General features: G+C 46.8%; 1 protein-coding gene across 1 annotated transcript; it reads right to left on the bottom strand.

The window, feature by feature from the left end:
* Nucleotides 1–10,659: 10,659 nt before the first annotated feature.
* Nucleotides 10,660–19,434, bottom strand: ATP5PD (ATP synthase peripheral stalk subunit d). Its single transcript, XM_078598220.1, has 6 exons — nucleotides 19,295–19,434; nucleotides 18,292–18,425; nucleotides 15,019–15,115; nucleotides 14,002–14,073; nucleotides 12,294–12,356; nucleotides 10,660–10,931 (listed from the first exon to the last, which is right to left on the bottom strand). Exons 2-6 carry the CDS (start codon nucleotides 18,411–18,413, stop codon nucleotides 10,800–10,802), a joined length of 486 nt encoding a protein of 161 aa, XP_078454346.1. The 5' UTR covers nucleotides 18,414–18,425; nucleotides 19,295–19,434; the 3' UTR covers nucleotides 10,660–10,799.
* Between the last annotated feature and the right edge of the window lie 3,873 nt (nucleotides 19,435–23,307).

Raw genomic sequence — 23,307 nt, 5'->3', positions numbered from 1 at the left:
TGGTATCTGCTATGATTACAGCAGTGCATACTGACTGTGGTGGTACCTGCTCTGATTACAGCAGTGCATACTGACTTTAGTTGTACCCGCTATGATTACAACAGTGCATACTGACTGTGGTGGTACCTGCTATGATTACAGCAGTGCATACAGTGGTGCCACCTGCTTTCACAACAGCAGTGCATACTGACTGTGGTGGTACCTGCTATGATTAACGCAGTGCATACTGACTGTGGTGGTACCTGCTATGATTACAGCAGTGCATACTGACTGTGGTGGTACCTGCTATAATTACAGCAGTGCATACTGACCGTGGTGGTACCTGCTATGATTACAGCAGTGCATACTGACTGCAGTGGTACCTGCTATAATTACAGCAGTGCATACTGACCGTGGTGGTACCTGCGATAATGACCGCAGTGCATCATGACTGTGGTGGTACCTACTATGATTACAGCAGTGCATACTGTGGTGGAACCTGCTTTAACAACAGCAGTGCATACTGACTGTGGTGGTGCCTGCTATGATTACAGCAGTGCATACTGACTGTGGTGGTACCTGCTATGATTACAGCAGTGCATACAGTGGTGCCACCTGCTTTCACAACAGCAGTGCATACTGACTGTGGTGGTACCTGCTATGATTAACACAGTGCATACTGACTGTGGTGGTACCTACTGTGATTACAGCAGTGCATACTGTGGTGGTACCCGCTTTCACAACAGCAGTGCATACTGACTGTAGTGGTACCTGCTATGATTACAGCAGTACATACTGTGGTGGTACCTGCTATCACTACAGCAGTGCATACCGACTGTGGTGGTACCTATCACTACAGAAGTGTATACCGACTGTGGTGTCACCTGCTTTAACTACAGCATTACATACCGCCTGTGGTGGTACCTGCTATCACTACAGCAGTGCATACCGACTGTGGTGGTATCTACTATCACTACAGTGGTGCATACTGACTGTGGTGGTACCTGCTATCACTACAGCAGTGCATACCGACTGTGGCAGTACCTGCTATGACTACAGGAGTGAATACCGACTGTGGTAGTGACCTGCTCTGATTACAGCAGTGCATACTGTGGTGGTACCTGAAATCACTACAGAAGTGCATACTGACTGTGGTATCTGCTATGATTACAGCAGTGCATACTGACTGTGGTGGTACCTGCTCTGATTACAGCAGTGCATACTGACTTTAGTTGTACCCGCTATGATTACAACAGTGCATACTGACTGTGGTGGTACCTGCTATGATTACAGCAGTGCATACAGTGGTGCCACCTGCTTTCACAACAGCAGTGCATACTGACTGTGGTGGTACCTGCTATGATTAACGCAGTGCATACTGACTGTGGTGGTACCTGCTATGATTACAGCAGTGCATACTGACTGTGGTGGTACCTGCTATAATTACAGCAGTGCATACTGACCGTGGTGGTACCTGCTATGATTACAGCAGTGCATACTGACTGCAGTGGTACCTGCTATAATTACAGCAGTGCATACTGACCGTGGTTGTACCTGCGATAATGACCGCAGTGCATCATGACTGTGGTGGTACCTACTATGATTACAGCAGTGCATACTGTGGTGGAACCTGCTTTAACAACAGCAGTGCATACTGACTGTGGTGGTGCCTGCTATGATTACAGCAGTGCATACTGACTGTGGTGGTACCTGCTTTAATTGCAGCAGTGCATACTGACTGTGGTGGTACCTGCGATAATGACAGCAGTGCATCATGACTGTGGTGGTACCTACTATGATTACAGCAGTGCATACTGTGGTGGAACCTGCTTTAACAACAGCAGTGCATACTGACTGTGGTGGTGCCTGCTATGATTACAGCAGTGCATACTGACTGTGGTGGTACCTGCTATGATTACAGCAGTGCATACAGTGGTGCCACCTGCTTTCACAACAGCAGTGCATACTGACTGTGGTGGTACCTGCTATGATTAACACAGTGCATACTGACTGTGGTGGTACCTACTGTGATTACAGCAGTGCATACTGTGGTGGTACCCGCTTTCACAACAGCAGTGCATACTGACTGTAGTGGTACCTGCTATGATTACAGCAGTACATACTGTGGTGGTACCTGCTATCACTACAGCAGTGCATACCGACTGTGGTGGTACCTATCACTACAGAAGTGTATACCGACTGTGGTGTCACCTGCTTTAACTACAGCATTACATACCGCCTGTGGTGGTACCTGCTATCACTACAGCAGTGCATACCGACTGTGGTGGTATCTACTATCACTACAGTGGTGCATACTGACTGTGGTGGTACCTGCTATCACTACAGCAGTGCATACCGACTGTGGCAGTACCTGCTATGACTACAGGAGTGAATACCGACTGTGGTAGTGACCTGCTCTGATTACAGCAGTGCATACTGTGGTGGTACCTGAAATCACTACAGAAGTGCATACTGACTGTGGTATCTGCTATGATTACAGCAGTGCATACTGACTGTGGTGGTACCTGCTCTGATTACAGCAGTGCATACTGACTTTAGTTGTACCCGCTATGATTACAACAGTGCATACTGACTGTGGTGGTACCTGCTATGATTACAGCAGTGCATACAGTGGTGCCACCTGCTTTCACAACAGCAGTGCATACTGACTGTGGTGGTACCTGCTATGATTAACGCAGTGCATACTGACTGTGGTGGTACCTGCTATGATTACAGCAGTGCATACTGACTGTGGTGGTACCTGCTATAATTACAGCAGTGCATACTGACCGTGGTGGTACCTGCTATGATTACAGCAGTGCATACTGACTGCAGTGGTACCTGCTATAATTACAGCAGTGCATACTGACCGTGGTTGTACCTGCGATAATGACCGCAGTGCATCATGACTGTGGTGGTACCTACTATGATTACAGCAGTGCATACTGTGGTGGAACCTGCTTTAACAACAGCAGTGCATACTGACTGTGGTGGTGCCTGCTATGATTACAGCAGTGCATACTGACTGTGGTGGTACCTGCTTTAATTGCAGCAGTGCATACTGACTGTGGTGGTACCTGCGATAATGACAGCAGTGCATACTGACTGTGGTGGTATCCTGCTTTCACTACAGCAGTGCATACCGACTTTGGTGGTACCTGCTTTAAGTAGAGCATTGCATACCGACTATGGTGGTTCCTATCACTACAGCATTGCTTACCGACTGTGGTGGTACATGCTATAACTACAGCGGTGCATATTGACTGTGGTGGTACCTGCTGTGATTACAGCAGTGCATACCGACTGTGGTGGTGACCTGCTGATTACAGTAGTGCATACTGTGGTGGTACCTGTTATGATCACAGCAGTGCATACTGTGGTGGTACCCGCTTTCACAACAGCAGTGCATAGACTGTGGTGGTACCTGCTATGATTACAGCAGTGCATACCGACTGTGGTGGTACCTGCTCTGATTACAGCAGTGCATACTGTGGTGGTACCTATGATTATAACAGTGCATACTGTGGTGGTACCTGCTATCACTATAGCAGTGCATGCCAACTGTGGTGGTACCTGCTATCACTACAGCAGTGCATACCGACTGTGGTGGTACCTGCTATCACTTCAGCAGTGTATACCGACTGTGGTGTCACCTGCTATCACTCCAGCAGTGCATACCGACTGTGGTGGTACCTGCTATGACTACAGAAGTGAATACCGACTGTGGTGGTACCTGCTGTGATTACAGCAGTGCATACTGTGGTGGTACCTGCTCTGATTACAGTGGTGCCACCTGCTTTCACAACAGCAGTACAGTGCATACTGTGGTGGTTTCTGGCCGTGGTTCCTGGCCGCTTCCCAACGAGTTGGCGGCGACGATCACTGAGGCATTCCTCAATGGCTATGTAATGGACAAGGGTGCTCCCAAACATCTTTTGACCAATCAGGGCAAAACATTTTCTTCTAAATTACTGTGCGAGGTGTGCGATTTGTTGGGAACAAAGAAAGTACGCACATCACCATACCACCCGCAGATGGATGGCATGGTCGAGCGACTGCACAGGACTCTGACCTCGATGTTGAGCCATCAGGTTAGCAAGTCACAACTTTACTGGGATTTGCATATTTCTGGAGTCCTGGCTGCATATAGGATGGCTCCTTACACATCCACCGGCTACTTACCGTTCTTTTTAAATCCTTTATATTAAGTTCGCGTGCTTGCTTGCTTGCTTAGGACCGTGCAAATCTTTCGGTCGTTTTTTAACCCACTTCCCGTGATCCAATCGAGCTGACATTTTCCACACAGACTCGTTGTGCCAGACAATTATTGTTAATGAAAAAAAATTCCCAAAATGTTACACTTTTTAGGCAAAAAAAATTATTTTACATATATTCAAATAGAACGCATTCATGGCTTTGGCTGAACGTCAGAGTGTAAGAGCCCAGAGCGTAACCCCTCCACAGGCCGTGGCGGAGTAGCGCAGTTGCTAGCGCCCTCGCTTCCCATGCCAAAGGTCGCGGGATCGATCCCCGCGTCCTCCATAGGCGAATATATTTTTAAATCCTTTATATTAAGTTCGCATGCTTGCTTGCTTGCGTGCTTGCTTACGACCGTGCAAATCTTTCGGTCGTTTTTAAATCCTTTATATTAAGTTCGCTTGCTTGCTTGCGTGCTTGCGTGCATGCTTGCTTGCGTGCTTGCTTGCTTGCGTGCTTGCTTGCGTGCTTGCTTGCTTGCGTGCTTGCTTGCTTGCGTGCTTGCTTGCTTGCGTGCTTGCTTGCTTGCGTGCGTGCTTGCTTGCTTGCGTGCTTGCTTGCTTGCGTGCTTGCTTGCTTGCGTGCTTGCTTACGACCGTGCAAATCTTTCGGTCGTTTTTTAACCCACTTCCCGTGATCCAATCGAGCTGACATTTTCCACACAGACTCGTTGTGCGTGGCAATTAATGTTCGTGAAAAAAAAATTCCCAAAATGTTACACTGTTTAGGGAAAACAAATTAAATATTTAATTACCAATTGCTTAATACTGGCAGACAATCATCTGACCCATAGGTGGCAGCCATCTCAAGCCAGAGGACGAGAAGACTCTAGCCGCCACGCATATAAAGGATTTATAGTGAAAAACTTTGTTTTTACGGGTTTACTTGTTAATGTACGGTAGAGAACACGACCCCCGATTGATGTTCAGTTACGAGCCGCGCCAAACAAGGCTAAATCGAAAATTTCTGATTCCATGTGCTTTACGCTTCAGAAGCTTTCCGAGGCGCGGGAAGCTTCCAGGGAAAATTCCAATTTGCGCCAATTGGCGAATGAGCGGCTGAGGGGTTCACGTACTTCCGCACATGAGTGGGTGCCAGGGGACAGAGCCTGGTTGCACTGTCCACAGGTTCTGGTGGGAACGTTGCCCAAATTGTTCAAACCCTGGATGGGGCCGGTTGATGATTCGGGTCGTTCAATCAGTATGTTCAGATTCGCTTGGGTCGGCGGAGTTGATTTGTACATCCCTTACGCCTCAAGCCCTGGATTCGGAAGGAAAACCCGTCAACCCGGCCGACTGCTCTTCATGAGGAGCCGGGTTTAACGGGACATTTGCATAGTCCCCCCGGGACCTCCAGGGAGAGGGAGCCCATCCCCATGCACACACACTCCCACACCATCAGTTGGTTGCCGCACTTGGCACGCCGTATCGGTTATTGGCTGAACCTAGCCTTTATTGTGCTTGCGGGTGTTGTTACACGGTGAGGGTGGGAGACGTTGGTGATGGAGGGGATTCCGAGCGTTCGTGTTTTACTGCATTGATTTTTTTCTACTCACTCTCTTCCCTTGCTTTGTTCTGTAATTCCACCCTGTTCCCCGTCTGTTACTGTACATTTGTGGATAGTGTATATACAGTATTGTATAAGTGGGCTGGGGTATTTATTTGGTAATTGTTATTGTTGAGGCACACATTGGGGTTTTACTCACTTTTTATCACTTTATTCGCTTTGTTCGTTTTACGAGGGAGTTGATAGCCGGGACGACTGAGTGCTACGAAGGGGCGGGGGGGGGTGATGTAGTGACATTGGGGGTGTCACTGTGTAATGCCCTCCCTGGAGAGGCACGGCGTGCGATGTACTCACATCGGGGACACCCCGTATATGTGGGTGTAGTAATGGCCCTAGAGGGGCTCGCGCTGAGTGGCACCACGCTTGGCGTGCAGTGCAGACCCCTACAGGATGGGGTGTGAGAGTGTCGGCCAGGGAATGGAGTTACTATAGGCCATGGCACTCTGGTTTACCCCGGAGGACACGTGACTGGTAAAGTCTACACAGGGGCCCCAAGTGGGGGGCTAGGGGTGGTCACGTGTTGGGGCGAGATCCTGCTAGAGGATTCGAGAAGGTGGTCGTGGCAAGGGCGGAGCCAGTCACGACCAGGGAGGATATAAGCCGGGTCTCCAGAGGGACCGGGGTTTGGCGTTGCTGTTGTATCCTGAAGAAGTCTACGTTCAACGTCCTGAAGAGTCACCAACACGTGGACCCGGACCCAGGCCGGTGTTCCGGTCTGTTGTAGCTAAGTTACAGAGTAATTAGCGCAGTTAGCCTGGTGGTCCACCACCATAGGCTGTTATCTTGTTAACCCCGAGAGTTTGGTATAATAAATGTGTTGCCTCCAAGAAGTGCGTCTGCGACTCAGTTGAACTCACTACACACTTATTAGTATTTTGTAAATCCAGGCATAAAATAATGAAACTTAACTTTTTCTTCAGTAACGCATCCCCCTTATTGTCAATGGGAAATGTATGTTGAACTTCATTCGCACCGTAAGTAGCTAACCACACTCATCGGAGACGCGAGGAAAATGGGCGTCTCTTTTCAGGTAATGCGTGCGGCACGTGATACGAGGCTCCCCTGAATTTTCAAATTGACATGGTGCATGTGTAACCATAATCTGGGTATCATCAGCGGTGGCCGCATGAAACGCTGATCACAAACTCCCTCAAAATCTCGTATGCCTATAAAACAGCAAGTTGATTTTCAACTGGCGTTCCTGAGCCTTCTGGAACATTCTTCCGCTATGAGGAAGCCACTGGGAGCTACGTACTTATAAATCAAGATTGAAAACTCATTTCTTTAAAACTGCCTTTTGTTTTTAGTTCGTTGTCCTTCCTTCACACATCCGATTAGCACGGTTGGCTACGTATGGTGCGAAAGAAGTTCGATATGAATAAGAGCCACTCAAACTAAACTTATATTTTACCAGGTAAGGCCCACTGTGCTATATAGCTGTTTTTCAGAAGAGACATGGCCACAAATGGTAGCTCAACAAAGTGGCTGATCCTGTGGAAATTTAGAGCAGCCAAATATTCCAAATGCACGTTTTTAAATGTGGAGGGAAAACCGGAGGACCTGGAGAAAAATCCACGGAATCACGGGGGATACACAAACTCCAAATATACAGCAGGTGTCAGGGTCGGGATCAAACCCATGACCTCCTGCGTACCAGGCGAGGGCGTTACATCTCCTCGCCACTGCTTCTCCCTCAAGCTTGCAGTGCTCAACGCAATCACCATTTAAACGTTGCCAGCCTAGAGTAAGCTTCTTGCAATCGGAATGTTGAGTTCAAATCCTGATTGGGGGGGGGGGGGTTGACTCCTCAGCCTATTGTCCCTCTGGGATCGATGCAATTAGCGCCACTTTTATAGGGAAGACAAAAGTGGTTGGTCCTATGGATAGACTCACCCTTGATAACAATCATAATAATAATTTAAAACTTAAAAGTGCTCCCTGAAACAACCATTCTCAGGACGCTATGCGTGAAAAAGGCAGAAATAATTTAACATCAACCAGGAAAAGAAGATGTTTTAAAATAACTAGAGAAAGCCATTTTAAACAGGGAAATAATAAAATAATAAAACATTATATTATGCTCGTATATTATGTAGGATTAGCAGTCATAAAGAAAGGAAGTAGGATTAGCAGTAATAAAGGGAGGGAAATGTTAATAGTAAGGAGCTGCATAATATGGCTTTGAGACCCCTCCCACCACCTACACATTCCACAAATAGTGACTAATCCCATATCTGCATTTTCCATAAACATGCTAAATTCCTCTGTTGATATGTAAATTCCTTTGTCAAGGCGCTCTCCTTCTCTAACCTAGATTAAATATACGCTGCCAAGCTTGGTGGTGTTCATTCAGACGCTGTCTTTCCGACAACCCTGTTTTTCACCTGAGGACAGCTGCTTGCGTTGTGGCCGAAACGTCGTGAGAATTTTATTTAATGTTTTATTTTTATTATTTTATTATTTCCCTTCTACGTGACTTTACCGAAAGAACCAAGAAGATTAATCCCTGCAGTCACGAAAGATTTAAATCGAAATTCATTTTAAACAGGTTTTTCAATAAGCTGAGCTACTAACAGTAAGTAATACATTACAATTCTATGTCGCAAAAAATATAATATGCTTCCAGCTAAACTTTTTTCTTTTACATCACATGGGTCTACCCCGTACTATATGCTGCCATAGACAAACCCATAGATGACACTTTTGTCATCTGGCCACATGGCCGGCCTGCTCTAGACCAATTCTTCGACCACATCAATTCCATACACCCAGCCATCAGATTCACCACGGAAGTCGAAAAAGATGGCAAGCTACCCTTTTTGGATGTCCTAATTAAAAGGAGACCTGATGGTTCAATGAGTCACTCTGTCTACAGGAAAGCCACCCATACGGATGCTTACCTAAAACCGGATTCCCACCACCATCCATCCCAGAAGAATTCCCTCATCAAGACTCTATACCATAGAGCCCAATGCATCTCCGACCAGGAACACATTGCCAGTGAACTCAAACACGTACGCCATGCTCTTAAGGCTAATGGTTACTCCGACTACACAATCCGCAAAGCCATCACTCAAACCATCAAGAAGGATCCTGTTGAGGAGCCTTTAAAAACCATCACCTTACCCTACATTGCTGGGGTCACAAAAAAGATCTCCAAAATCCTGATTAAACACAAGATCCAGGTCCCATTCAACACAGTACATAAAATCCGTGATCTGGTCCCGTCTGTAAAAGATGTGGTTCCAGACATACAGTACCCTGGCGTCTACAAACTAAGTTGCCTCTGTGGTAGCAGTTACATTGGAGAAACCAAACGACATGTCTCGGACCGCATCCGTGAACATAAAGCAGACCTAAAACACGGTAGGACAAACACCTCAGCCGTGGCAGATCACTATTACAATTCAGTGGGCTCACATGACATTGACTTCTCCAAGACAGAGGTTCTCTGCAAGCCATCTGGCTACCATGAGAGATTCGCTCATGAGGCGATCCACATATACAAACACAGAGACAATTTCAACCGAGAAGATGGATTCTGGCTCAACAATCATTGGAAGGACGTAATAAACCATTTCGGATCTTAACTGATTGTGTTCACGTTTACGGTGACTTTCAGACCGCAGTCCACTCACTGGCATGACTATATATCTTGTATTCTCCGCAGGGAATGGATTCTGTGCTCTGCTGCAAGTCCCCTACTACCACTCTTCCATTGAAATATTTTGTTGCTTCCTCTTAGTATCTTTCACTCGACGGTCAATGGTATAGTGTATAGCAGATTGTATAATAATAAATAGTATAAAATTGTAATGTTTAATACAATGTATAAGGCAATATATAGTATCGTAATTGTATAGTGAATATACAGCAGTGTGATATACAGTAGGGTGGATATAATACATAGTGTAATATTACACTATGTATTATTCTAAGGTATAGGGTGGTGTATAGTAATACAGTATATAATTTAATGTTGGGTTTGTCTATGGCAGCATATAGTACGGGGTAGACCCGTGTGATGTAAGGAAAAAAGTTTAGCTGGAAGCATATCTTTTTTGCGACATAGAATTGTAATGTATTACTTACTGTTAGTAGCTCAGCTTATTGGAGAGTATATTTAGTATACTGATGATACTATGTAGTTTATACTTTAGTTTTTTTACGTGGTTGTTTAGTTACTGCAGCTACATACTATTAACATTCCTTCCCTTTATTAATGCTACCCTTTGATGCTGCTAATCCTGCATAATGCACGGGCATAATATGACTTTGAAAACCCCCCACCCACCTCCTACGCATTTCACTAGTACTAATCAGATACCTGCATTTTCCATAAATATGCTAAATTCCTCTTGATATGCAAATTATTTTGTCAAGGCGCCTTTCCCCCCTTCCAACCCAGCTTAAATATACGCTCCAAGCGTGGTGGTGTTTCATTCAGACGCTGTCTCCCCGACAGACCTGGTCTTCACCTGAGGACGGCTGCTTGCGTTGTGGCCGAAACGTCGTGAGAATTATTTTATTATGTTTTATTTTTATTATTTTATTACTTCCCTTCTACGTGACTTTACCTAAAGAACCAAGAAGAGGTTTTTCTTAGTCAAGGTTTGAAGGTTTGTCTCGGAAGTTGTGACCTCAAAGGGGAAGGAGTTCCAGAGTTTAGCTGCCTACAATTGCAAAGGCACGATTGCCCATTTAAAAAAGGAAATCACTTGCTTCTTAACAAGACTGGCTTTAATACATTTTTGCTCTGCATCTCACACACACAAGCACACCCAGTTTTGTCGCACCAAACAAAGCGTTTCACTCTGTAAAAATCAAAACGCAACGAAGAGAAAACAAGAAACGACATCTGGTTGCATCTTTATTTTTTACGACGTATGCCAATTTATTTTACAGTTAATAAGGGTATGGAACATTTACCACGTGCCATCATCTTCACACCGAGGGCCAACATTTCTCAAACAAACGGCGGCTCGTTGGATGCACCTTTAGAGGGCGGAGATGGGCTTGAACGGCCAGAACGGGTGCTTGACTTTGTCCAACTTGGTCTCAGGGAAGGCTTCGTTTAAGTCATCGATAGTCATCTCTTCCACGTGGATCATGTTTCTCATCTTCTCCAGCTTAAAAAAAAGAGATAAACATTCCCTCTCGTCATTAACACCGGCAATAACAAAACAACCCATCTCCTCGACATCATGTTTAATACGAACCGCCCTGCATCTCGACACCGTAGGCATATCGTTTTAAGTCGCCTGGGTCCATCTTTACAGACGCAAATATAAGTATGCATACGTGAAACACTGAGCGAACATAGTTGTCGCTCAAGTTGATTTTTTTCTTGAAACAGGTAAGAACTCTAAGAGACAAGTACAGTAATTTTGCAAGAGTGACCTGGAAGAGACTAAAAACGTCAGCAAATTACAAGCTCCGGACTTGCTACAATCGTCTCGCCTTGGCGTGGAGATGCACATTACACACAACAGTTGTTTTTGACGTTGTAACCAAGCGCTGAGCAATGAGCCCACCGATGCATCGCTTTGTGCTCCATGTTCACATCGGCGTTATCGCGTCTACATCTTGCGGACATTTTATAACGACGAGGGACGATTACATGGCAAGGGTCTTACACGCCACATGCGTAACATTCCTCCTTATCTGTTGCCTCTCCAGCAGCTACCATTATTGAAGAATCCCCACATCTCACACTGCGCATTTTAATTTATATATTTAAGGTCAAATTTCCCCAACAGAAGCCTTAAAACATTTAACACGGTGGGTTTTTTGCGGGCCAATATTATTCATAACAGATTTTTTTTTGGTTTTACCATTCAATGATTTGTGTCATTAAGACCCCTCCAGCAACTCACACAGCCAAATAAATAAATTGTCACTTGTACAAGTATTTAACATGCCAATTATAATCATTATTTCAGCTCATTGGTAAGTTGAACAATTCTCATAACAAATTTAACAACATGTTTTTAAACTACATTGAGATGTTCAGGACAAAATCCAGTAAGTGATAACAATCCAGGAAGTTGGAATGTCACACCTGACCCGGCTTGTTATATAGGTGTCATCACTCACATATCAGTTTGACACGTAGGCTTTCTCGACCAATATTATTCATAATAAAGGTTTTTTTGGGCAAGATCGCGTAAATATAAATGTGTCGTTAAAGCCGCCACCACCCGATACAGCCAATTACTAAGGTTTGTCACGTAAACATAACGTGCCAAACGGTTAATGCTTCAACCTATCAGTGTGTTGGAGATTAAACCCACAACATTTAATATTTCAGCACGACGTTTTGCTGGTAATTACATCCAGCATCATTGGCGATTTTGCCAGAACTGTGAAGAGCTCTAGCCTCTGTCCGATCTTAAATAGAGCAAGATGACATCATTGAAATTATATATAAACCATGAGAGTACATTTTTTATTTGTTTTGTTATTCTAATTTACCTGGGCACTGTGCTTACCTCTTTCTCGTACCCAGCAATGCGCTGTTTGGAAGCTTGAATGTATTCCTGTGCCGATTTATCCTGAAACCGATCCACGGGGGGGGGGTGGGGGTGTCGTAAAAACAAGTCTCACGAAGCACCAAACAACAGTCCTGAATCCAGCAGTTCTTTCTGCAAGTCTCAGAAACCCGAGGAGCCCGAGATGATCCACGCACCACAAGGAGAGAACACTCGAATGCCCTCAGAGATAGGTTCACGAATTCCCTTTTGTGCACCATGACTACCTCCCCGTCGCCTCTCCGGTTTGCCGGTTTGGGAGTTACACAGTGCTATGTGATCCACCAACCCTTGCTATCAGCGCACTGTATCACAGGTGTGCGCTGTCACACCTGGTTTTACTGTAATCCTTAACACCTATGGCAAGAACAATCCCTTTGTGTGTGTTGGTCTTGCCTGTACAATAATAATAACAATAAACAGGACCCTGCGGGGTGGGCTGGTAGGAACGAATAACCAAAGAATATAAACATAATGTATTATTACACTTGTTTAGCCAGGAAAGCCCCACTGAGTCTAAAGGTTTTTGTAGGGTCCTGCCAAGTGTTTGCAGTAGGGGGCGATGTTGCTACACCGAATCGGACGATACGAAGGGAGAGTGTGAGGCCTAATTCTAGGCTTTAGGCCTAGCTGTAGGCGTTAGGCCGCTGTGAGTTAATTTGTAATTTAAATGTTTGAATTATTTATGTAAAAGCTTTAAATGTAAATGTTTCTATTTAAAAACATCAGGGAATGTAACATTGTAAAACATTAACTCCCTTTCACACACGCGGGGGTACGATACGAAGGGAGAGGTTGAGGCCTAGTTCTAGGCTTTAGGCCTAGCTGTAGGCTTTAGGCCGCCGTGAGTTAATTTTAAAATTAAATGTTTTTATTATTTATGTAAAAGCTTTAAATTTAAATGTTTCTATTTAAAAGCATCAGGGAATGTAACATTGTTAAACATTAACTCCCTTGCACACACGCGGGGGTACAATACGAAGGGAGAGTGATAGGCGTAGTTCGAGGCTTTAGGCCTAGCTGTAGGCTTTAGGGCGCTGTGAGTAAAATTTGAATTTAAAAGTTTTAATTATAAAATTAGAATTTAAAAGTTTTAATTAAAAGCTATCTCAGGGAATTATAAGGGAATGTTACACTTGTTTAGCCAGGAAAGCCTCATTAATTTAAATGTTTTAATTAAAAGCTATCTGAGGGAATTAAAAGGGAATGTTACACTTGTTTAGCCAGGAAAGCGTCACTGAGTCTAAAGGTTTTTGTAGGGTCATGCCAAGTGTTTGCAGTAGGGGGGCGATGTTGCTACACGGTCGGACGGACGATATAATCTATTGTAGGCTGGTCCACTTCGTTCCTACCAGTACAAGACGTCTGCAAGCAGCAGGGTGTGGTGCTGAACCTCAGAACATGCGAGCAGCTTGGTGTTAACTTTATTTAGAGAGGCGTAGTAGCGCCGTTGTTTTCAAGGACGTTGTTACTCACCGCGGAGAACCGTAGCGACACGATCGCCGCACTCTACGATAGCCGGTGCCAAAACTGTGCCACACACCTTCCCGCGTGGCCTTTTGGGAGCCGTGGTACTAATAAAGTTTTTTTCATTTTTTGTTTTTCTTCCGGAATGGGAAAGGGTTAATAGATAAATAGTGAATGCACGCGTGAAAGTAACGGCACTCACGGCTTCCTTCTCCTGGATCGCGATCTTTGAGGAGTAGTTGTCCACAGGCTCAGGGACCTTAAAAGCATTGAACTAAAACAAAGAAAATGTGAAAACAGAGTGAATTATAGACTCATGAGCAAGTGAATATTAGCACATGCATGCATGCAAATACATATGACTAGAACCCATACAGATGTAATTTCAATAAAACATTATGATTATCAAAGCATTTGGTACAGGCATACACCGGTTTCCGCCCAGGATGCGTTCCTGAAAATCAGAACGTAAATCACGGGTACCTAAATCGAAGCATTTGTCGTGGATCGTAACGTGGTATAGGCTGTACCCAGATAGAGGATGCTCAGTAAGCCATTGCGCATCTGTACTGTAACAACCTCCGGTGTGAAAAGTGTATATTATTGATACATTAAGATATATTAACCTTGTCTACAATGATTATTCGTCGATTATAAAAAAAAAATGCTTACACCGGTATAAAAAGTCGCTATAAAAGTACAGTATGCGGGGAAGAAAATATGAAGCGACTTTAGCCAGTCAGGGACGCCAACGTTCGGGTGCCATCTGCCGCCAGAATGTTCTCCATAGAAAGTAAAAAAACGTGGCGTCTAATGGTTAAGTTCGTAAATCTCGAGCATGCTATGGCGAGGGACCACAGTACGTAAAACGGGACTGGGTATCAATAAGCCGAGTGCGTTACAGCGAAAGTACGCAGAGCGGGAGGGAACGTAAATCCGGGTTTCACTGCATTGTGCGGGGTCAACTTTTCGAGCGTGGCAAATTTGGACCGTGATGCCATCGCATAATGGCCTACTTTTTTCTTATTCTTCTTCTACAAATGACGGACTTGGGATCTTTAACGTCCACTGTGAGGCAGACGGCGCGTAGTAATTTTATTGTGAATACTCCCGCGATACAGGGCTGTCTCTGCAACAAGCGGCAAATGCGCTACCCCCCCTACAAACTGATTTTCTATTGATGATGATGAGAATAATTACAAATGCTGCTCCCACTCACCTTCTTCTCGAACTCATCCACAAGGGCCGGATTGGCCAACTTGCTGCGATACATGGCCCAGTCGATGACAGCCGGCTTCTCTGGCAGTGAGGAGAGTCTGCAACAAAACGCAGGATTCAGCCAACACACTCGGAATTAGAATATTTACTTATACTGGAGGAGGAATCCGATGAGCTATGAAGCGCTTTTTCACAGCTGTCCAGGAGGGGCAACGGGGCAAGAATGTTACATCAACAAACAGTAAAAAAACATGAGAGGAGTGCAAAGTACAAGAAAGGTAAACAAATCACCAAAACGCATACAAATAAAACTGAACTATCCCCATCCTACCAGGCAAAGCCCACTGAGATATTAACTTATTTTTCAGAAGCTGGTCACAAATGACAGCTCAACAAAGTGGCACATAATTTGGACATTTATAGCAGCAAAATTATCTAAACAAGTCTAACTCACTCTCTACAGCCAGGGTCTCTCGCTTGTTAACCCTCGTCACTCAATGACTGCCCAAAGCAATCGCCAATTTCTCCGGATATTACTAGAGGTGCTGCAAAGCGTGCCGACTGCGATGAAGAAGCAAATCACGTCTGAAATGAATACAATTGAAACATTTGTCTGCGTCAATTACATGCACTTTTTTGCACCTCCGATTAGCAGTTAGCAATGTACGGTGTGAAAGAAATTCAACATACATACATCAATTTATTCTTAACACACGTTATAAATTCGTTTCCAATGATATCTTCGTGAAAATGGGGATACTTGAATTAAGCCACAATAAACAAACGGCACTGCATGATGAGGCTTTCATTATAAAACCCAAAGACGCCTCAATCTAAAATAATCTCTTATTGGAGTGGTGACGACGTCGTGCTGAAATTGTAAATGTTGTGGGTTTAATCTCCAACATACTGATAGGTTGATGTAGTAACTACTTGGCACGTTTTGATTATGTAACAAACCTTTTATACTTACGCAATCTATTGCGATTCAATTGAATGAATACAAATTTACACTTTCGACCAAATTATGCTAAAACAAATGGCACATTTCGCATGTATACAAAAACATTGTTAGCATGCCGTACCAAAGTGGGAGTCATGCGTGAATCATGAAAGTCACGCATCGCCCGATGTCGCATCGCACACATGGGATTACCTTGCGATCGTGCGTTCATCTCAAGGTTTACCAAGAGTAGTGGTTCTTAACCTGGGGTGCACGCAACCCCCTTGGGGTGCGAAACACCCTTTCTGGGGGTGCGAAACACCCTTTCTGGGGGTGCGAGACATGGCCAGATCTTTTTAGAAGGTAAATCATCGAAAACACAAATTAAGCACAGGCACGTAAGTACAACTACTTTGTTTCATCAAACGTATGCATTTATTAACATTAGGGGTACAGGCTACAGTAACAGGTTAAGAACCACTGCTCTAAAGAGTCCTGTCGAGTGATTGCACAAAAAAAAATTCCTATGCGCTTGTGCCACTCCTCCACACTGCGTTCGACCACCACACTGCAGGTGACAATAAGCTCTCTCTCGCTCTGCCTCGTCCCTCGCCATGCTCCCCTTCACATTGTAATTCCCTGCCGCCATCATCATCATCTGCTTTCCGAAGCCTTGTATAATAAACCTTGCTCGATTCAAGAAAGGCTTCGACTCTTATCTATGACAGCGATGGTATCTGCTGCTTGTTGCTGATCGCTTGTTGAGCCGTGCTCAGAACACTGTGTAAACAAATAAAATACGAGGTGCCAGTGGAAGCCACAAAGCAAGAGGGTGTGTGTGAGAGAATCAGTCAGAGAAAGAATCCGATGAGCTATAAAGCTCTTTTTCACAGATTTTCAGTAGGGGCACGGGGTCAGAACGTTAAAACAAGACAAAAACACCACAGGGGTGCAATATATAGGAAATGTAAACAAATCACTTAAAAAGATAAAAATAAAATACACCTTTTTTTTATCTTACTACCAAGACCCACTGGTGGGCGGGGGAATTTAGGCCATGTGACATGAAGGCAAAGATCCCCCGTGTAGCCTTAACAGACTGTTGGGGCAAGTGCTGTGAGCTAGTACCTATGAAGGACGATATGGTACAAGAATATACAAATAAAACTAAATTCCGTTCATCTTACCAGGTAAAACCAAACGAGCTGTTAGCTTATTTTCAGAAGCGACCTGGCCGCAAATGATAGCTCAACAAAGTGGCTTATTATGTGGAAATTTATAGTGGCCAAATAATATAAATCAGTGTTCTTCATTCATTTTCAGAGTGGGGGGGTGGGGTGGACCCACTTTTCCGATAAGAGATCATCAGTGCGAGGGCCGCTACAAATTTTAAACCACTGGGGTTTGACAACACGATAGGGGTGTGTTCACACGTTGCGTATTGTCGGGAGCTGCACGTCAGGGGCCGCACCAAAGGCCACCAGGGGATGCCAGTGGCCCGCGGGCCTTGCAATGAAGAATGCTGCTCGAGAGGATGACCACCGTGGAGATGATGACATCAGCTCATGCACAGCAGCAAGATGGTTTACTGTATCACAGTACTAACACCGGCTTACAAAAGCGGATAGAACATGGTCGATGGTGATCATTTTAGTTGGAAGTCAAATGCAATATACAATATCAATAGGCAACGTATCACGACTCTACCATTAATCACGTTAATTTATGTCGATGTTTGTGTATCTGCTATACATTTAACCAGCTTTAGACCGTCACAACCTACAACGATCCACAGAAATCTTGGTTTGCAGCTGCATCAGGATGTAATGATCTAAACCACCTGGTCCATCCGTCGCTCTTTCCTCTCTGAAACTGGATTCATCGTTTGGAAATGTCGGGCGGGAAAGAAAAGATATCCATAATAGAGGTTTTCTTTTGGTTAGATCGCGTGAATATATAAATGTGTCGTTAAACCCGCCACCATCTGACACAGCCAATTAGTAAGGTTTGTCACGTAAACAGAACATGCCAATTCGTTCCGAGTACAGCACACCGGTGTGTTGGTGAAGTAATTCCACAACATTTACAATCTGAGTATCGTGAAGTTTCGCCAGTAATTACAACCAGCATCATCAGGCTGCAGCCTGGTGATACGAATTGCTCGTAGAGACTTTCGATCATTGTCCCACGGTGACCTTGCAAACGAATAAAACACTCATCGGAATAATCATCTTGACGAAGTGGGGGGGGGGGTAAGTGGAGCGGGGGGAAGTGGGGGGGGGCGACTGAGGGGGGGACCCCCTCGAGGAACCCAAGAGACAATCTTCTCACTTAGCGGCGATGGCGTCGCTGCGCGTCTTGAGCGCGTTGAACATCGTCTTTTGGTTGGGAGGGATGCGCTCGCCAAACGCCGTCCAGTCCAGCGCCTTCACAGCTGCCCTGCGTCCTGCCATCACTGGTTCTGGCTGCAGCACGCACGGAGGGGTGGGTGGGGTGAGTGGGTACGGGAAACAACGTGCGGAGGAACAAAACGAGGACACGGGGAGAGAGGGAGGCATGGGAACAGGGAGACGGGGGAGGCAGGAGAAAGGGATGCTCAGAGGGAGACGTGGGGGGTCACAGGATGAGAGGGAGGCGTGGGGGGATAGGGAGAAAGTGAGACAGGGAGAGAGGGGGACAGGGAGAGAGGGGGGCAGAGAGAGAGGGGGGCAGAGAGAGAGGTGGACAGGGAAAGAGGTGGACAGGGAGAGAGGGGGACAGGGTGAGAGGACAGGAGCACAGGGTCATAGAAACAGGTAGAATGGGGCACCGCGGGACAGGGGGACTAGAGCCCAAGGAGACAAGGACACAGGGACACAGAAAGACAAGGGTACAGAAAGACACAAGGGTACATGGGTACAGTGACACAGGGAGACACAGGGAGAGAGGGAGACGGCACAGGGGCCCAGGCACCGAGAGACAGGCTGATGAAGGTCAAGCGAATGGCGGCGACTCCACCGCTCTCTTCAACGCGGGGACTGCGACCGCTCTCCCGGCGCACGCGAGCCCCCTGCTGCCCCCCCTGCTGCTCCCGTCGCTGCTGCTCCCCTGCTGCTGCTGCTCCCCCGCGTCTCCATTCTGTCCGGCTTCCACCCCCAGCCTGTTTCTACGGTTTCTCCCGCCGCTTTCCATCTCCCCAACCGACGATGTTTTAGTTTTGTTTTCTTCCCCGCGGATTACGCCGCCGCCGCTTCCTACGTTGTCCACCCCCTGGCGTCTCCCCCACGCCTCTCTCCCTCTCTGTGCCCGCGTCTCCACGTGCCCCCCACGAGCCCCCCACGAGCCCCCCACTCACAGTGCTCTGCGTGCTGCGAGCGTGCGACGGTGACGAGCGCAGCGACCAAGGTGACCTCAACTAACCCGGAACCGGAAAATGGCGGAACGAGCCCCGACCGGAAGCTCCCCGCTCCTCCCCCTCCTCCACGCTCCTCCCCCTCCTCCACGCTCCTCCCTCTCCTCCACGCTCCTCCCCCTCCTCCACGCTCCTCCCCCTCCTCCACGCTCCTCCCCCTCCTCCACGCTCCTCCCTCTCCTCCACGCTCCTCCCCCTCCTCCACGCTCCTCCCCCTCCTCCACGCTCCTCCCCCTCCTCCACGCTCCTCCCCCTCCTCCACGCTCCTTCCCCTCCTCCACGCTCCTCCCCCTCCTCCACGCTCCTCCCCCTCCTCCACGCTCCTCCCCCTCCTCCACGCTCCTCCCCCTCCTCCACGCTCCCACTCATCGCCCCCCTCCCTGCCTCCCCTCCCGCTCCCATCCGCCACGCGGCGCGTCAAGAGCCACGTGTCAAGAGCCACGCGACGCTGGAACAGGACGATGTCAGTACTCGACTTACGAACGGCTGCACTTACGAACGCCCGTACTTACGAACCAACTTCTACGAAATATAAACCAAATGAAAAAAATGTAAACATTGACTTAAAACAGCGAACTCGCAATTGCAAACTGAAACCGCGGAACAATTTTGTTCAGGGGAGCGAGGTATAAATAAAGTCGACCTCGTGCTGGGAGTGAGTGTAACGAATCCGCGACAGAATGAATGACAGATTGTGTTTAAGTTTTAGGCCCATATTTGGAGCAATTGGACGTGGCGTTGCTCACATAAGTGAATACTGAAACGGGGAATCGACGACGTATTTTAAAGATCCAAAAGTTCGATTGAATGGGAATCGACCGACTTTTAGCGATATAAAGCTCGGACACTGCTTGCTCCATACTTGAATATGTCTGTGTTCGAGCATGGATCGAGCTGTACTATTTTGAAGACCTGTGTCTGTGTTCAAGCGCCGTGAGCCGCTGATCACGCGAGCGAACTCGTGGCAGCAAATGAAACTCACCTTTCTTTTTAATCTTACCAGGTAAGGCGCACTGGTGGGCGATGTGACATGAAGGCAAAGACCCCCGTGTAGCCTTAGCAGACTATTGGGGCAAGTGCTGTGAGCGAGCACCTATGAAGGCCGGTATGGCACACGAGTGGGTGGGTGGGCCAGCACCACGCCCGACCGACCGCCTTTGTCTCCCACGTGGCGATGTTACACTGCAACAGGCACTTATTTGAGGCTGAGTCGACCTAGGAGAGGCCCAAGGACCGGGTCAGATAATCGTCACTGGTGTTGGCCGTGAGCGGGAATCGAACTGCGGTCCCCGGGTTCGTGGCGCTGTGCCGCAGCCTCCCGCTGCGTGACACGGCCACCACGCGAACTCCGGCGGGCATCCTCGCAGCAGCAGCTGCAGCGGCGGCGGCTTTTGGCTGCTGCCATCGAACAAAGACGGCTGTCACCGCATCGCGCGGCGCTTTCAGACGCACTTCTGCGGCCGTCTGGAACGCTCTTCCTTCTGATATTAGGAAGCCACTGGAGCTATGCACTTTTAAATCATCTAGATTGTAAACTCATTTCTTTAGAACTGATTTTTGTGTTTAGTTTATTGTCCTTCCCCCGCACTTCCGATTAGAACGGTTGGTTACGTACGGTGCGAAAGAAGTTCAACATAGATATATTTAGGTATCATGCCCTCGGTTGTTCCTGTGAGGTCGTGACATATATTTCAGAAGTCGGGTTAAGGTGACACGATTATGACTTACTGGATTTTGTCCTGATGTTTGACGTAGTTTCAATTCGCAACGTCATATCTTGTTGATACACATTTGATTTTGAGAATTGTTCTTCAAATTAACGGTGAGCTGAAACAGTAATAACTGGCACGTTTGGACACACCACGATCGTTTTTGTTTAGCCGTGTTAGGTGGTGGAGGGTGTGAACGACACATATTTCGTCAGATAATTACGTGGCCTGACCCAAAAAAAATATGAATCATAAGTGAATATATTCCATAGTTTAATTTAGAAAACGTTCACCCAAGTTTCCTCACATAACGGCCAAGAGGGATTGTGAATATTAAATTAGGTATCAATTAATGTGTTCGTGACCCAAGCATAGAATCGTCCGCGGGAAAACCGGCTATTTACATTTTTTGGTAAATTATGTACTGTTAACTTTAATCTAATGGAGGAAGCAAAACTATGTAAACAAGACATTTAGTTACGCACTCCAACGCCCATCCAATGATGGAATTCCAATGTAAGAATGAAATATATTCGTCTCGTTATCGCGTCCCATCTGGATTGTTGTGGTTCGGTATGATAAATCACTTGAGTACCACAGAGTATAATTTTAGTCACTTACCATCACCCTGAAGCAGAGGTGGAAGACTGCTTCTAGAATCCACCACGCAGAGGGCTGATTCTCATGGACTTGCAGAGTTTTCGAGGGGTGACCCTTAGCTAGGGAGACCCTTCGGGAACCCAGATCCCTGGGTTTGATTTTCAACGAAGCTCATGGTCCACCCTAAACCGGCGTGGCTATGAGATGTTCAGTACCATGCCTGGTATACAGGAGGTTGTGGGTTTGATCCCGTCCCTGACGCCTGCTGCTGTATATTTGGAGTTTGCATCTCTCCCCGTGGTCGCGTTGATTTTTCTCCTCCGCGTTCAGAATCAACATCATACGTTCAGAGTATTTGGCTGCAATACATTTCCACGTGATGATGATAATCCACTTCCGTTGAGCTTTCATTTGTGGCCATGGTTCGAAGAGTCCAAAACAAGAGCTAATAAGTAGGCAGAGTCCACATTGCTGCACGCATCTCCAGCCATTGTCAAGCACACGTGCGTCAATAACATTGACCGCGTTACAAAGGTCAGGGATGGTGTCGTGACACTTCCTTGTGCACTATTTACAATTATAGCAGTGTGAGTAACGTTCGGGTAGGAGTATTAATGTTGTTTATTACAGTATTATCTGTTTTATTCTGGCTTACGCGAGTCCGTGGTTGTGAGTTTTCTGTTTTATTACTGACACCAAAGACAAAGGCACCCCCTTTCCCAGGTAGCCTTAACAATCGATTGGAGCAAGTGTTGTCAAGCGAGTAGCAGAACCCATATGGTATACGAGAGGTGGGTTGGCCAGCACCTCTCTCGGCTGCTTTTGTCTCCCCCAGGCTGAGTCGACATAGGGGAGGTCCCAAAACCGGCTCAGATAATCGTCCCAGAACCAGCTCAGATAATCGTCACTGGTGGTGGTTGGCCGTGAGCGGGAATCAAACTCGTACTTGTCAAACCACACGGTCACCTCGTATTATTCTTACAGGTATAGTAGGTTCCAGGAGACTTGGACGACGTAGTCGGAGGCACACTTATTTATTAACCACAGTTGTATATTACAGGCCGAGATATACAACACTCGAAGGGGTATCGGCCCCTTCACCCGTCTAACAGGGAGATCCCACAATCTCTGTCCCGGCTAGCCTACTCCTAGGTCCTCTACTACAGGGCTAGGGGAGGCTAGCTGACCCAGCTCTGGTTGAGCTGGGATTACGGCTCTGGGCTCTCGGGGCCACGCCACTGGCTTGCCCTGGTCGGTCCTGAGAAGGACAGCAATCCAGGGGAGTCCCAGGGCCTATCTAGCCGGTCTTCTTGCTTCGCTAGTTTAAGCTGAACACTGACCCCGAGCCCTCCGGCTCACCGCCTTATATAGCAACTCTCCCACTGAGGGGTGGGGCCGTGGGGGATCCCAGCGCCGTGTTAGCCCCCCAGGCTAAACGGTGCGGACGTGGATGTAAGCATCTCTTGGCGTACGGGCATAACCACGCCCAGTGTGTTTGTTTGCCCTCCTGTAACACCTCTACATCACCCCCCCCCCTGTACAGCCCGCAGCCGTCCCGGCTGCAACAAAATCACAATAAAGATGCATCCCCCCAAATCCGTGTGTGCCTCGCGTAATTAACAACAACAACAAGAGAGAGAAAAATAA

The sequence above is a fragment of the Lampetra planeri genome, chromosome 1 (genome assembly GCF_965212315.1).
Source record: "Lampetra planeri chromosome 1, kcLamPlan1.2.h2, whole genome shotgun sequence".
NCBI lineage: Eukaryota > Metazoa > Chordata > Hyperoartia > Petromyzontiformes > Petromyzontidae > Lampetra > Lampetra planeri.
This window is presented reverse-complemented; position numbering and strand designations above follow the sequence as displayed.

Excerpts from the sequence above, each read along its gene's own strand:
- ATP5PD (XM_078598220.1), bottom strand. The coding sequence starts at position 18,413 with ATGGCAGGACGCAGGGCAGCTGTGAAGGCGCTGGACTGGACGGCGTTT. Across the intron at positions 12,357-14,001 it reads CGATCCAGGAGAAGGAAGCC|GATAAATCGGCACAGGAATA; the intron begins GTGAGTGCCGTT and ends GATCGGTTTCAG. Across the intron at positions 10,932-12,293 it reads TTGCTGGGTACGAGAAAGAG|CTGGAGAAGATGAGAAACAT; the intron begins GTAAGCACAGTG and ends CTTTTTTTTAAG.